Genomic DNA, 15,134 nt, shown 5'->3' with positions numbered 1-15,134 from the left:
TTGGCCTTGAGTCTGTACTTTTAGACCCAATAGACACTCAAAATTCCATAGATAATTCTGACTCTTGCAATCACCTGCAGAATCAAACTTGGGAAAGTCATACTGGAGCTTGAAATGGACCAGTCTTCAGATACCGGAATCCCTTTAAGCTCGAAGGACCGAAGCGATCAGCCCCCACTCTACAACGACCTGGCCGACCCGGGTCGTTCCACCGCAGTCGACGTCTCGATCCCGGGCGCCCTGAAGGGGATTGGAATTTTCAAAGATTGGCTATATTCACTATCACCATCGCTCTCTCGAAATCCTCGCATCCTCCATCGCGTAATTTCGGCGCAGATCCATAATACACCGATACTACGCATCCATATCAAAGGTTTTAAGGAAGGAGATGACTCAACAGAGTTCAGCTTTGCGCTTGACTTGTCGTCGACCTTGCTGAAAAATGGCGACGAATGGCGGAAAATCCGAATTATATCTGGAGGAAGCCAAGCCGTGCATTTCAGCAAAGCAAAAGATGTCGAGGAAGGCACTGCACAGTTCGAAGATCATCATGCGTTGGTAGGGGCGGGAGCAGCCCCCGAAGTCGACTACGCAGGCGAAAGAAACCCCGACCTTATCAACTGGTGCGAACAGTTCTGTCAGGACCCTGCAAAGGTCAAGGTGCTGAATATCAAACGATTCGTGGGGGAATTTGACTTTGAGACCTTCCGCTCGGAACTGATCGCCTATATTCGTTCCACGGAATATCGTGGACATGTTGAAATCACCACATCTATTCCCCACAGTGTGATAACGATATATTCCTCCCACTGGATCAACAAAATGCGAACCAACTTTTTCATATTTTGGTTTTTCATTGTGGCACAGCTATGGATTATCACGTTGCCTCTATTGTGCCTCCTTGACCAGAAATATGAGATAGCGTCCGAATGGAGGTCATCGCAGACGTTCAAAGATTCCAATGCATCTCTGCGAAAGGTCTATGCGCTGGGTCGTGATGAAGCAAAACTAGCAGATTTCTGGACCGCAACGGTAGTCGGTGCGGTTACGGATCGATTAAATGATGGCGTCGTGTTGAATGTGGGAAGTCTGCAACGTATGCGGCGGCGCGCGCAGGAACGCAGGGAAAATATTGAATCTTTCTTACCCCGACCGAGCGCCACAGATAGCTCCACTGCCTAGAGTGCCGAGAATTAGTCGCGGGAATATGAGAAAATGTCTGAACGTGGCGCTTGGGGCAAGATATTCAAATGTGGCAAGGTGAAAATGAAGGCCCCTGGCACGGGCCTGGATGCTCAAAAATGTCGGTTAAATTCCTTGCAAACTTATCACTCGTCCCAGTATATCGGAAGGCGAACTGTCAGGTTCTCGGATGCAATGCTAGGCCATGGAATCCTGCGTCTTATTCCCTCACTAGCTACGAATATGAGAGGAACTCTCAATTGAATGCGGCTATTTCGAGCCTCTCTTGACAGTAGCTTCGACGAGTTTCCGTGTAGCTTGTTGTATGAATACTTCCTCCCCGTCGTCGCCGATGTTGAGATCTGCGATGCACAACGTTTTTTCGCGCGTCTTGGCTCCGCGGATCACCTCGACATTCGACTTGGGAACTCTGAAGATCTAAATCCAAATATTAGCTTCGGAGAAGCTCCACGTAACAAGCCTCGGACTATCACCGATCATACTGCAGCTATGATCTGCGAAACAGCGAGATTGGCTGCTCCGTCGCGGGGGACCGCCGCCACTGAGATATCCAACCGGTCTTCTCCAACAGTCGTCACCCCCACGCGATTTGAAGCGGTGTTGGGCTTCACATAGCAGGAAATCTGAAGGCTGTATTTCTTGGTCGAGGACTTTGGCTGTGCAATCAAGCGGAGAAGCGCTGGTCGGCTCATTTGGGCTCGGTGGTTGTCGGGGAGTGAAGGCCGGGGAGACCAAGTGCTTGGGGCGGAGCGGGACTCAATGCCCCGAAGTCTCGTCGGCGCGGGGTAGCTCCGGACCGATGCATCCCACGCTTGAACGATTCACAGACCGACTCGGTTGCATTAACAAGAGCCTAAATGAACTCTGCCTACGGACACATGTCCTCCGAAATATGATACCCCACATGCGCTGTGGCGCGCCCCGGACCTCCAGTTGTGTGAAGATGGAGCGGAACATTTCCTAGTATAGGAAACGCTGCCGCGCAAGCTCTGGTAACCAAACACCACTGGCCAGCTAGTGTGAGCTCCACATGAAGTGGACAGTCGGTAGAGCAATCGTGATGCGGGAGAGGACAGAAAGGAAATCCCACCCGCAAAAGGCCACTGATCTTCGTCCCAGGAACCAGACCAACTACCCCGGCCCGTAAATATCAAGGAGCATCCTCGCCGTCCTCGTGCCCGACTCGTTCTTACACCCCGCCCACATCTTGCACCCTCGACCCCTAGACCCTCTTTTCAGTTGATATCCACTTGGATTTGCAACCATCGGAATATGGCTGTCTCTCATTTATCATGGCTCGATGCCCTTGCGCAGCAGAGTGAGTGATTTTCGAGGCGAATTAGGCAGTTTTCAGCTGTTCTGGTATTATATCTGACACTGCTGCAGCTAATGTCGACATTGACTCCATGGACCCAACCTCCACTCTGAGCCTACTGCCCATCATACCCCATGATATGACAAGCAACCAAGGCTATGTTCACGAACAGATGTGCCACCCCGCCAACGAAAACCTGTTTCGGGATGTAGTGAAGGAGTACAAGGACCAGGGATGGGAGGAAATCTATGCACGAATGGTATGAGTGTGCCAGAATGACTATCCACGAACTGTATTTGGGATATTGACACGATTTCCAGGTGGCTCTCATGTGCAAGGCCAATATTGATAACATCAAAGGGCGCGTCCTTGTCCAAACGCTCCCGACCTCGGCCTACGATACAGAGAAGACCCTTGAGAGCGCCCGCGCCTATGCGCGAGAGTTCGAAAAGGTTGGAATTTCGAAGGACCAATTCTGCATCAAAATTCCGTCCACGGGCCCGGCGCTAAACGCATGTCCAATCCTGCTCACCGAGGGAATTCGTACCCTTGCTACTGCTGTCTTCAGCGTACATCAGGCAATTGCGGCGAGCCAGGCTGGTTGTCTGTATATCAGTCCTTATTACAATGGTGAATATTTCTCGCATAATCGAGTGCCAGCTTGACTAGGTAACTTACACAAAGCTTTAATCCAGACATTCAAGCACACAAAGATCCGCAATTCTGGCCCAAAACTTCGGATCCGGCGTTGTTGCACCCGTTCTCTTCACGGTTTATTCAAATTCTGGAGACGTATAAGAGACTTTACAAAGAGACCGGCAAGGAACAGCCGTTTGTAAAGCATGCTGGGTACGTTCAAATTTTGTCTAATATCAATTAAGTGCAACAGCTAATTTTGATCTAAGATTCCTTTCACCAGAAGAGGCAATGGCAGCGGGCGAGATAGGATGCCATTCCGTGACTATTCCATACCGAATATTGAAAAAACTGTCCGAACGGTCTTATGACAGCTCGCAGCAACCTGGAAAAGGTGTCCCCAAGCCAGATCATCCATATTTGGCAGCAGCACCAACTCCTGCCCGTTTGCAGACGATTGCTCAGTTGGATCCGCTGGCACCTAAGACATGGGATGGAAAATTAGCGAGCGACAAGATTGACTATCTCGCGGATGGGGGAGCCCTGTTGGACAAGTCGAATGACGCAGATCCAGAGACCAAGAGGAGACTCCACGAAGCTTTGGAATTTTTCATTGAGATTGAGACTAAGAGCCGGGCAAAAATTGAGGAGGCTATGAAGACCGTCTGATTTTTGAGTCGTACATTGGGGCTCTTAACTAGAGAAGAAAAGGAAATAAAAGGAGGATTAATTCATGACGAGAATTCTCTCGACCTATTTATGTTTCTGTATCAAAAAAGAACTCGGCGTGAGATAGCCCAGATAAATGGAAATAGAATAGCGATGTGGTTGTGTTACGCATGAACGTCCGCCATTGCAGGACCTTTAGGAATATCGTAAGAATAGATAGCATTGTGACATACCTAGTGACCGGGATGAGGTATCCTGTGGATAAATCAAGTTCACACAGCGGGGAAATAGAACAAGGAACTAGAACAAAGATTGACAGAGTAAGAGGGAAATATCCGATTCAGATTCATCAAGGGGCTTCTCTCGGATCGTTGGGTTGTATTGGATGCAAACCTTTGAGAAAACGGCTCGAAATGCTGACGTCCCACGGCAGAAGAAGCCACGCCAGAATGAGCCGAGTTCAGACAGCCTTTGAGGCCTCTTTGTCGGCAGTGACCTCCAGAATTCCTTGGATCTCAGTCAACCCTGTGCCAGCCACTCCATCATAACGGTAAAGCGAAGGAGAATTCAGGCTCTTGCGCCCCAAGATGTAACGCTTGACCCACCAAGGGAGCACTTGGGTCAGTTGGTACTTGGCATGGGTCCGAGTAGGTACGCCGAAGACATAATCCAGCTCCTCCAGTGAGCGCTGCTTAGTCTCAGGTAGGAAGAAAAATATCAGAATCAATGCGATAATGTTCAAACCTGCGTAGAACCCAAAAGCGCCTTGTGGAGTCAGGGCACGCAGCATGTAAGGAAAAGTGAGAGACAGTGCCGCAGCCCAGAAATTGTTGGTAGCGACGGCCCAGGCCATACCGACCTCGCGATGAGAGAGAGGAAAAACCTCGGCCGAGTAGGTAAAGGGGACGGGTCCTTCTCCGGGAGAATAGAAGGCATCGAAGATGTAGATGAAGAATGCGATCATTCCTAGGTGAGCATTGCTGCTCTTGGGAATCCAGAAACAGAATCCAGCAGCCAGCAGAGTCCAGCACATATTGGGGAAAGTGAACAGAAGCAAGCCGCGGCGACCAAAAGTATCAATTGTCCACACCGCGGGCCATGCAAAGATGAAGTTGATCAAGCCAAATCCCCATGAAGCAAGAAGCGCATGGATATTATTGGCACCGGCGAGACTGAAGATCGTTGAAGAGTAGAACGCAATGATGTTGACTATAACCCAGGTCAGTTAGACGTGAAAAAAAGAATCATCAATAGGGAAATAGGGACAATGAACGTACTGCCGCACATCTGTTGAGCAATCATAACAATTCCTGATGCCTGTGTCGCACGACGAAGTCGAGGAACCGTGAACAGTTCTATGAAACGGGTGAACATATTATTTGTCTTGGCGAAGCCGGACTGCTCAAGCATTTCCTTCTCCATACCAAGCTGGGCATGGATCATGTAAAGATCTCGGGCGGCTTGAAGCGGACTGTTGCGGAGACGAAGAAGAGAGGCATATGCCTTGCGGTGCTTTCCTTTGGTAATCAACCAGCGTGGAGACTCCGGGCACCAGGGGATTCCAATCAGCAAGGGCACCGCGGGAATGAATGCCGATCCAAGTTGTAGACGCCAGGAGATATCACCGGTATTTGCAACAGCCAGGTTTGCGCACGTACCCAGGAAAATCCCGAATGCTGTCCAAAGCTGCCAGGACATGACGAGGCCACCTCGAACGTTGGTGGGGGCATTTTCGGCGGAGTAGACAGGGACGGTGACTTCCTTGAGACCCATCCCAATCCCCAGGAGCACTCGGCAGGCAACGAGCTGGCCCCAGTGCTGGGTGAGGGCCGACCCAATAGGAGCAAGAAGACTAAAGACAGCTGCGATGAAGATGCACCCTTTCCGGCCGAAAAAGTGGTTAAGGGGGTCCGACAACCAACCGGCACTAGGATGAACAAAAATGTTAGCAAGAATCAAAGACCCCGGAAGGAGAATGTTCATACAAAAGGGCAATGGTGATGTAAGGAACGGCATTTATGAAGCCGACAATCCACTGGTTACGATCACACTCGGACTTGGTCGCGCAGTAGGGGCTGTTGTTGGGGATACCGAAGACGCGGTCGAAGGTCAAATTGGCACCGTTCGAGCCTGTTTAATACTAGTCAGTAGATGAAGTCACTCGAAAATTTGTGAGAGCTCTGAGCATACCAGTCTGATCCCAGCCTTGAATGGCTGCGGCGATGGAGTTGAGGACGATGGTGTAATACAGCGCCCAGGGATGCTTCCAACGGCGAGTCACTTCTTCATGAAGAATCTGGCAGTCTCCCTCAGTCAGTTCCGTGATGGTGTCGATTCCAGTCGGGTTTTGGCCAACAAGAGCGCCCTTCTGAAGGAGTTCTGTGAGATCGGTAAGTTCATGCTGGGCTGCATATGCGTTAACGTCTTCTTTCAGCTGTTGGCGACTCAAACCCTCGAGGGGATTCTGAATCCTGGGGAACAAGTAAGCTGGATGGACCAATAGAAGACGTAGGAATGAGACCTCGCTTACTCCCCCGTGAGGTTGTTTGTCATGCTAAGTGAAGAAACAATGTTAGTATTGATCTGCAGCAAAGGTGGTAAGGTCTGATAACTCACCCTCCAAGGACATCCTTGGTGACACGGGCCGCCATGGCGGCACAAAGGAGCGAGAGGGTGTATGGTCAAGTAGTAAGTGGTCGGGTTTGAGGTTGTCTTTGACTGGTTGAGTTGTAAACGCGAATATGAAGAGGGGGAAGGAGGGTGTAGGAGAGAGAAAGTAATAAGTGGGAAAGAGATGATTTAAAAGCGAAAGTGGTCATAGAAGCCAGTGTTGTTGACTGGGGCTCAAACCGGAAGGTGCCGTTTGCTGGAGCGGATCTCTCATTTTCTCACCCCTCGGCGGCCTACGGATATCAGCGCAATTTACTGCATATTACCTGAATCGAAACTAGCAATACAAGAACCCCTGCGCTCAAAATAATTTGAAGAATTGCATAACGAAAGGAATTAGCACCCTTGCATGTCATCACATGAAGCGTGAATCCAATATGGGTGGTCGAGTGGGCCAGGAGAAGCAGTCGCGATCAGGCAGTGTTGTCCTTGTTCGAATGGGTTCTCGGAGAAGAGCTCAGCACAGTGGCTAGATTTGGGGATGCAGCTGCTGCAGTCAGCATTAGAATAAGACAGGAGGAAGACTCGACAAGTGGTGCAACGGTCATCTATACAAGGAACTAAACTGCAGGAGTGTACCCCTCAGCAGGATCATCTGACAGGCTTAGCGTGGCTTAATTTATAGCCAATTTAGAGAAGCGGAGAAGTCTGCCCTAGTGAGAGACCTTGATGGGACGAAATTGAGATTTGAATTTGGATTTGGTCGCGTTGGAGGCACAGAGTTCGTCCCGATACCCGGTTCAATACGAGGATGTCAGTGCACCCATCCAATCGGGCGAAACTACGGGGAGTTCTAGACCGACCAGCCGATCATCACGGTGACAAACGAGTGAGATCCGGATAATGAATCATAGCACGAGATAGTCATTGCATACCTATGTAATACAATGGTGTGTAAATCCGAGCATTAATGCGCTGGTGCTAATGAATTGCGCAGGACCCCACACCACTCTATAGAATAGTACCCTATAACTCACTGCAATGAGAAAGATGATACCGTTGAATTCTTCCATAAAATTGAAAGATATTGGTTCATGTTTGACGTGACACAATCACGGCTTGAAAGGAATATCATTCGAGTAGGAGGATCGGATGCCTAAACCTGCTAACGCTCACAAGTCAATCACATTTGCGAAATAAGAAACAACCTATATACTTGGGTAGATAAATCGAACTTTCCAGTAGCATATGTTCTAGCCAAGAGTATCGAATATTATAATAGTCTATCGCGTCTAAGATCCTAGTAGAGAAGTATGCTATCCAAACTCGAGAAGCCAGCAGCCACACCACCTTCGTTGACCTCTTGGCCTTTGGTCCGCAGCAGCCACCCGCCTTGATCATTGTGAAGAGCCTTTCCAGTACTATCCCACAAAATAGTGCCATAGACGCCTAGCTCAGAAATGACCTTGCCCCGGAGGACCTCCCCATCGTTGCGCAAAGCAACATTTTCAGCATTGGGCGCCGGGTTGATCAGTTCCATCAACACCCAGCCCTTCCAATCCTTTTCGGGAATCGAACGCAAGAAATCTGGAATCTCAGACTTGTAGATATTATTCCCACCACCTTCCCGTTGTGGTTTGAGGACATGCTTCATGGCGGTCTCGGGGTTGAGTGCTAGTTCTCGGCCCCGGCCATCTGACGACAGGTCATATTGAGGCGCAAACGTTTCTCGCAGCCTGGCAACGACAGCAGGATCACTGCCGCTCATAAAGCTGGAGAGGTGGTCAGGCCCTGTAGGCTCGGCTAAAACTTGCTGAATCTTTTTGCAGCCGGAGAGTTGATTAAGTACTGTCGGGCACTTGATAGCAGCAGAGCGCTCCAGATGAACGCGAGCTGTCCAATCTTTACTGGACTTGTACTCATCGGGGGCATAGTATGCTCGTAGATACACCGTGGTCACCTCGAATGCTGACCCTGGGGAGTGGGGAGGGTGATAGATTAATGGCCGAGAAGAGTTCGAGCTGGGAATGAGTGTGTCATTCAAGATTCTGTTGCTCGGCAAGCGAAAGACAGGAATCTTGTGAACTTGAGTGAGGTGTTTCGAGAGTGCCAGCTGGTCGAATATGTTCCGTTCTCCATCTTGGACTACGAAAAGAACACACAACGGGAGCGCCGGTGTCGATTTGGACATGCCATAGGCTGTATGGGCCGCGGCTAGTCCACCGGAGAGAGTTTCAACGGCATTGTTCTCTGGTGGGATATTGGATTCGAAGAGATGATGTGGCGGGTAGCTAATTGGAAACCCGGGAGGGGACATCAAGAGCTCCGCATGCAACGTGCGCACCAGTGCAGATAGTCCTCCAAAAGATGAAGATATCGTGTTGAATTCCACTTGTTTTAGTGATGGTGTACTTCCAGGCGTGACATGCGCCATGTAGTCGGATCGAAAAAGACCCAAGGATAGCGGTTGGACGTAGCCTTCCTTCTTTACCTCCAGATGTGTTTTCCAAAGGTTTGCAACGAAGTCGTCCACGTCGATCAGACTGAGAGCAACGGCTATATTTAGTGGAAGGCTTTTCACCAGGGATGACAGGTAACCTTACTCTTCAATGACCCTTCCTAGCCATTCCTCGTTGCAAGTAATTGTCGCATAGAGTTGGTTATAAACAGTCTGTAGGGCCTTGGCCTCTTCAAAGCAAACAGCCGGGAATGGACTGGGGAAAAGGGTCACGGGAGCATTTGTAGCTAGAACTCGGTGAAGATCTGTGCCATCAGGAATCGCAGCTGGAGGCGGCCGCACTGCAAGACCGTTCTGGATCGCCCAGTCCTTGATTGTCGTCACTAGGTATTCTTGTTGGGCTTGGGATAAACCCGGCGGATATTCGGAAAATATTGAGTCGGTCATTATGGATTGAAGGTCTGTCCTGCTGTATGAACGCCTGAGGAAAGCAAGAGTTCAATCTGGCTCTCGACATCGAATAAATCCCACCATTCGCGGGGAGCCCACGAGTGATTTGTCAGCTTCTATGCCCCGCGCATATTCACCGCCTTCTATTTTTCAGGAAGGATCACATGTGGCGCAGAAAGGACCGCCTATTCCACCGCCTACTCAACCGCCTGCTGTAGCGGTTACCGCCAGGCAGTATTTACAAGAGCTTCAGGGATCTAGATCGTTTTGTTTGTACTTTCCTCACTTTCCTCAGCAAATCCTCCATCCTCGAATCTTCGACGCGTTCGCCTTGCAAGATATCTGCTATTCCCACTTTATTATCCCGCAAAAGCTTTGAACCTTCACGAACGAACCGGACCTAAGTCTTACATTCTGTGTGTTGGGGGGCCGGCATTGGTGAGAATGACACAGCGACGTTCAGAAGCTAGAAATATCCATTGACACGAACAGGCCCTCCCTCACGAACGAAAATGGACCCTCTCACAGACCCTGCAGATTGGGATGTTGAGGAGGTTGTGAAAGTCCTTTGCACCTCGGAGTCTCGCCCATGGGCCGAGGCCTCGAACGTTCCTTATCCTAAACTCGACGACTTCGCAAAAGCACTTCACGAGAACTACATCACCGGCGAAATTCTACTCGAGGAGCTTGACAAGGACTCTCTGAGAGACGAGCTGGGAATCAAACCCTTGGGTCATCGATCTGGTATTATGAAAGCTGTTGAGTGGTTGCGGAGCCGATCTGCGAAGTATCAAGCCAAGAATGCCCAATTCCAGCAAAGTACATTGGTAGTCTCTACAGAGGAGAGAGATTCTCCCACTCCAATGGCTATGTCGCTCGGACCCACTGCTCAGGCACCAGGCACTTATCCCCCTCAAACACCTAACACAAAAGAAACTCCGAGGAGCCCGCAAGCGAAACGCCGAATTCGACCTCAGCTAATCAGCACAAGTGGAACATGTACGGCCTTGAATGAATCTACAAGTACATCTCAGGAACAACCTTCTTCGGTAACGGAACACCAGGCATCGAGAACCGACCAGGTCCCTGCACCCAAGGGCGCTGCCGTGACAACGGAGACGGACAAAGGCACATCGAGCGCACCTATCTCCACGGCTCCCGGTATAACTGGCGTTGAACAAGCAAAATATGAAGGGATGTCAAAGCCCTTGGCTTCCACACTCGAAGGGGATTTCTACCAACAACTGCTTAAGAGGTATCCACCCGGTGGTGAAGGTTCCGACCTTCTGCCTGTCTATGGGGATTCTGGATCTGAAGGAGAGTACGATGATTCGACCCTGGAGGAGATTGAAGATGAAGAAAGGGACCGCGAGGAAGCTCGGACCCAGTCAAACGCGGGCGAACAACCAGCACTCCCCAGCCTTTCGCGGGAGGAGCGTCTGCTCCTGATATCGCAGCATGTTACCGCGGGAAATGCGCGCTGGGAGGAGACTCGTTTACCTAAGATACTGCACAAGGCTCGGCCAATGTGGCTGGAATCTGAGAGACTTGGCACTCGCGCACAAGACAAGCAGGATCTCGCCCAAAGTATCGCCTCACTCGAGACACGCATGGGCAAACTCCAGAAAGCGCTTTTAGAGGTTGACTACCACGACAGCGCTTCGTTTCTCAAAGCATGTGCAAACCTTGATCCTACCATACATAACATGTGCCTCGAGAAATGGAACCTTGCAACCTTGGAGTGCGACCAATGCCCAGATCCAGCTCAGCCGCCGCCAAAAACTCCTCGTACAAGGAAGGAGAGGCCTCGTCCCCAAGAGGATGAAAGTCTGACATCCGAGTCAGATCCGGACAGCGGAGAGGAGATCGCTTCTAACGGAATCGAAAACGATGAAGACGAAAGCATGCCTATCGAAGGCGACGATGACGTTGGAAATGCAAAGCACCAAGCGTTTCTTGCGAGACTGCCCTTCTCTTTGGAGTCGTCTTCGTCTGCTTCTCCTCGGAAGAAGCGACGGGTCCATTTCGGAGATAAATCACAAGAAGACGAAAGTGCATCTGATGCAGATTCTACTCAGCCGGAGACATCCAACCCAGCCAAGGAAGAGGATTTGGAGATTTCGACCCCGCCCTTGAATGCGGTTTCACGGGTAAGTTCGACAAAGACAGCCCATCTTGACTGTCTGCCAACTTCGAAGCTAAACCCACCCATGCAAAAGCTCAAGCTGTTAGGGACACGACCCCCATACCCCGACGAAATAGCGCCGATCTTTGGGGAGAATAAAAGCCACGACCCTGGCGATTCGACGCCCTGCCCTGTCAATGACATAAATAGGGTCCCCGAGCCCCACGATACGGTACTTCACATGGACGTTGACCCGGCATTGTTCGACATTGTCTCCCGTGCAGAACCTGCAGACCTTGCGGCATCCCAGAACCGTCTTCATCTGCTGGCCTGGACTATAACCGGACTCCAGACCCACGAACCCGGCCAGATCATGAAACACCTGGAAGATTATTTGCCAGCTCACCTCGCCGATAATGTCCATGAGGCTTTGATGGCCATGCAGCAAAACAAATGGCACCTAGAGGACAGAGATGAGGCTGAGTCAATGACAATACTCCGCCTGGGAGCGCTCTACCTTTCTTGGTATCACTGTATGTTCTTGCAGAGTCAAGGCATCAATCCGCTGCACCTTCAAGGGACAATTGATGCGCTTGAATCGAGCGAGTTCGAGTCCAGGTTTCCCGAATTTCTGGATACACTGAGAAGGTTATTCTCCGCCTATGATAACTGGCGCGTGCGGAAGCCGAAGTCCTCATTGACTACTAGTGGTATATCTCCCATCCCTTCCATCGTGTCAAATCCCAGAGACTCAAGCTCTCGCAACAGACCTGCTACCTCAATCTCTGCCAAAAAACCAAAGACGAAATTCGCACCAAGATATCTGAGTGGGATGCAGAAAGAAGCAAAGTTGAGACAAGACAGGCAAGATGCTTTGCGAAAGGACTTAATAGAACGAGGCCTGAGCAACCACGATCCTCATAAGCAAGCCGTGACCTTGAAAGATCCAGTTATCTATTTGCACAGGGATATTGGTAAGCTTGTCAAACCCCATCAGCTTGCGGGTATTCAGTTCATGTGGCGGGAGTTGATGGAGCCCGAAAGAGCGCAAGGCTGTTTGCTTGCCCATGTCATGGGTCTCGGAAAGACAATGCAAGTGTACGTGGCCCTATATTGACCAAATATAATTTTTTCGAGAAGAGAATGTTTGATGGCTAACTCATGCACAGTATTTCAGTTCTAGTCACAATTGCCGCTGCTGTCAACTCAGAAAACCCCGAGATACGGAAACAGATCCCCGAAAAGTTCCATCGCTCTCAGACTATTGTCTTATGCCCTTCTGCCATGGTCCCGAACTGGGGCGACGAATTCGCCATGTGGACTCCTCGTGATGTCTTGAGCTTTTTAGGCCCAATCAGACTGGTCGTAGCACGCAACACGTACAAAGGGGTTGATGAGCGAATGGTCAATATCAGCGCTTGGATGAAAGACGGTGGTGTTCTCGTAATGAGTTACGAGATGTTCCGCCAGTTTGTCATGAACACGTCAACCAGAACAGGATCAGCAAGGGAATGGTTGTCGGATGAAGAGCATAGAATGCTGAGAGAAGCTTTGTTGGACGGGCCGAACATCGTCGTTGCCGACGAGGCACACAAGATCAAAAACGAGAAAAGTGCTATTTCTCAGGCCGCAGCGGGGTTCAAGACCATGAGTCGCATCGCCTTGACTGGGTCACCTCTGGCAAACAACCTTTTAGAGTACTTCCAAATGGTCGACTGGGTTGCCCCAGGCTACCTGGAGAGTCTCTCGAAATTCAAGGAAAAGTTTCTGGAGCCTATTCAATCTGGGTCTTACCTCGACAGCAGTCCCCAGCAGCAGAGAGAGAGCCTTTGTGCATTGAAAATTCTCGATGGAATCCTGCAGCCGAAAGTTCTTCGAGCGGACACTTCAGTGATTGAAGGGGATCTGCCTCCCAAAACCGAATATCTCATTCAAGTGCCTCTCACAAAAATACAAGAGGAGGCCTACAACCTGTTCGTGTCTCAAGTCCAGCGCGGCGAGAGTCATATCAATAGGGCTTTGTATTCTTGGCTAGCCCTCCTGCAGCTTTGCTGCAATCATCCTTATCCGTTCCGAGAAAAGCTCAACAACCGCATCCAAGCAGCCGAAGATGCTGAATCCCATTTACCTCATGCAATGGAGGATGCTCAGCTTCCAACCACCTTGGTTTCAGATCTCGATGTGTTGTTTGACAAGATCGACCGACTTTCAGCAAAAGATCATTCCCATCGTGTCCGGGTACTCATCAAGATCATCAAGAAGTCAAAAGAGGCTGGGGATAAAGTTCTTGTTTTCACTCAAAGCATTCCGACCATGAACTACATTGAACAGGTGCTGAAAGAATATAAATGTGGATTTCAGCGTATCGATGGAGCAGTGCCAGGGATCAACCGCCAAGCCGCCACGAAAAGCTTCAACACCGACCCAAAACAGCATGTGCTCTTGATCTCCACCAAAGCTGGTGGCCTAGGTCTCAATATGTTTGGAGCCAATCGCGTGGTTATCTTTGACTTTCAATTCAATCCCGTTCATGAAGAACAAGCCGTTGGGCGAGCATACCGACTGGGCCAGACGAAACCTGTTTTTGTCTACCGATTCATCTCGGCCGGAACCTATGAGGATAGTCTGTTCAATAAGGCACAGTACAAGAGGCAGCTTGCAGTCCGCGTGGTTGATAAAAAGACCCCCGCGCCTGAGGCCCGGAAGGAAAACAGGACGCTCCTTCACCCAGTGAAAAATGTTGTACGAGGTAACTTTAATGGGATTCAAGGCACGGACCCGCTTGTACTTGACATGATCCTAGACAAGCTGATTCGGAATGGCAGCATTGTGAATGTTTCTTTCTCGCACATCCGGGATGACGAAAAGGGGAATCTCACAGAAGCTGAGAAGCGCCACGTCGCCAATCAACTCATGCTAGAGCGCCTCAAACGGGACGATCCTCAAAAATACGCCGCTGAGATGAAAAAGCGAGAAGATGCCCTCAAACAAATGTCCCAGCAACAAATGGCGCTGCTGCAGGGGACATCTGCAGTGGTCTCTCAACACCTCTCCGGAGGACCGGCCCTTCCACCAGCGTTGCAAGAATTGGGGATGTTCCGAGGGACGTCCGCATTGGTATCCCAACCTCACGCTGGAGGTCCGCCCCTTCCATTGACGCTTGCTCAAAATCCGCCTCACTCCAGCAGCCCGTCCCGTCCACCAGCGTTAGCTCGATATATGCCAAGCTCGATCCCTCTCGCTGCTAGCTCTTCGGCAACGGGTGGCGTAGTAGGGTACACTCCGAGTTCATTTTTCCTGCAGCAGACTCACGCCTCGGTGGATCTAGAGCATCAGTCAGGTCGGCAACCCGGCCCCCTTCCGCCTGTGCATACTGCGGGTGATTCGGCAAGGGCTCCAAATTCACCCATTCCAGTCATTGATTTGACTTCTTCTGGTATGTTACCCCTCACAATTTCAGTAACCCCACACTCAGTGATGCTTACCGGCCATATCAGTGTTCAACTCCCCGACATCTTTGACGATCCCGCCGCCTGCAATTGGTGAACCGGCTTCAAACTATGGTGACGAAACCAAACTCTTATCTATCAGCGATGATGAAATGCAGGAAGCCTCGCCGAACGCTTAGGTGCGAAGGTAGCAGAGCATGTTCGTTGATATTTCCCCTC

The 15,134-nt window shown here is 50.3% G+C and overlaps 7 protein-coding genes across 7 annotated transcripts; 4 read left to right on the top strand and 3 right to left on the bottom strand.

The window, feature by feature from the left end:
- Positions 1–114: 114 nt before the first annotated feature.
- Positions 115–1,182, top strand: N7532_006798 (uncharacterized protein; the record flags this gene model as incomplete). The annotated part of the gene is made up of 1 exon (XM_056619292.1): positions 115–1,182. The coding sequence occupies one exon, from the start codon at positions 115–117 to the stop codon at positions 1,180–1,182; it is 1,068 nt and encodes a 355-aa protein (XP_056475451.1).
- Positions 1,183–1,452: 270 nt separating this feature from the next.
- N7532_006797 (DUF167 domain-containing protein) lies at positions 1,453–1,895 on the bottom strand (the record flags this gene model as incomplete). Its single annotated transcript, XM_056619291.1, has 2 exons — positions 1,453–1,620; positions 1,686–1,895. 2 exons carry the CDS (start codon positions 1,893–1,895, stop codon positions 1,453–1,455), a joined length of 378 nt encoding a protein of 125 aa, XP_056475450.1.
- A 580-nt stretch (positions 1,896–2,475) lies between these two features.
- N7532_006796 (uncharacterized protein) lies at positions 2,476–3,823 on the top strand (the record flags this gene model as incomplete). Its single annotated transcript, XM_056619290.1, has 5 exons — positions 2,476–2,521; positions 2,590–2,777; positions 2,839–3,148; positions 3,214–3,367; positions 3,424–3,823. 5 exons carry the CDS (start codon positions 2,476–2,478, stop codon positions 3,821–3,823), a joined length of 1,098 nt encoding a protein of 365 aa, XP_056475449.1.
- Positions 3,824–4,283: 460 nt separating this feature from the next.
- Positions 4,284–6,474, bottom strand: N7532_006795 (sugar porter family MFS transporter; the record flags this gene model as incomplete). The annotated part of the gene is made up of 6 exons (XM_056619289.1): positions 4,284–5,032; positions 5,101–5,750; positions 5,809–5,953; positions 6,014–6,294; positions 6,354–6,377; positions 6,440–6,474. 6 exons carry the CDS (start codon positions 6,472–6,474, stop codon positions 4,284–4,286), a joined length of 1,884 nt encoding a protein of 627 aa, XP_056475448.1.
- Positions 6,475–7,733: 1,259 nt separating this feature from the next.
- Positions 7,734–9,338, bottom strand: N7532_006794 (glutathione synthase; the record flags this gene model as incomplete). The annotated part of the gene is made up of 2 exons (XM_056619288.1): positions 7,734–8,976; positions 9,037–9,338. 2 exons carry the CDS (start codon positions 9,336–9,338, stop codon positions 7,734–7,736), a joined length of 1,545 nt encoding a protein of 514 aa, XP_056475447.1.
- Positions 9,339–9,853: 515 nt separating this feature from the next.
- N7532_006793 (uncharacterized protein) lies at positions 9,854–12,583 on the top strand (the record flags this gene model as incomplete). Its single annotated transcript, XM_056619287.1, has 1 exon — positions 9,854–12,583. One exon carries the CDS (start codon positions 9,854–9,856, stop codon positions 12,581–12,583), a length of 2,730 nt encoding a protein of 909 aa, XP_056475446.1.
- A 44-nt stretch (positions 12,584–12,627) lies between these two features.
- N7532_006792 (DEAD/DEAH box helicase) lies at positions 12,628–15,012 on the top strand (the record flags this gene model as incomplete). The annotated part of the gene is made up of 1 exon (XM_056619286.1): positions 12,628–15,012. The coding sequence occupies one exon, from the start codon at positions 12,628–12,630 to the stop codon at positions 15,010–15,012; it is 2,385 nt and encodes a 794-aa protein (XP_056475445.1).
- Positions 15,013–15,134: the final 122 nt, after the last annotated feature.

Source organism: Penicillium argentinense, assembly GCF_028826775.1.
Source record: "Penicillium argentinense strain IBT 30761 chromosome Unknown utg000005l_segment0_segment0, whole genome shotgun sequence".
NCBI classification, from domain to species: domain Eukaryota; kingdom Fungi; phylum Ascomycota; class Eurotiomycetes; order Eurotiales; family Aspergillaceae; genus Penicillium; species Penicillium argentinense.
The sequence above is the reverse complement of the archived record's forward strand: the minus strand, read 5'-3'. Positions and strand labels throughout refer to the sequence as shown.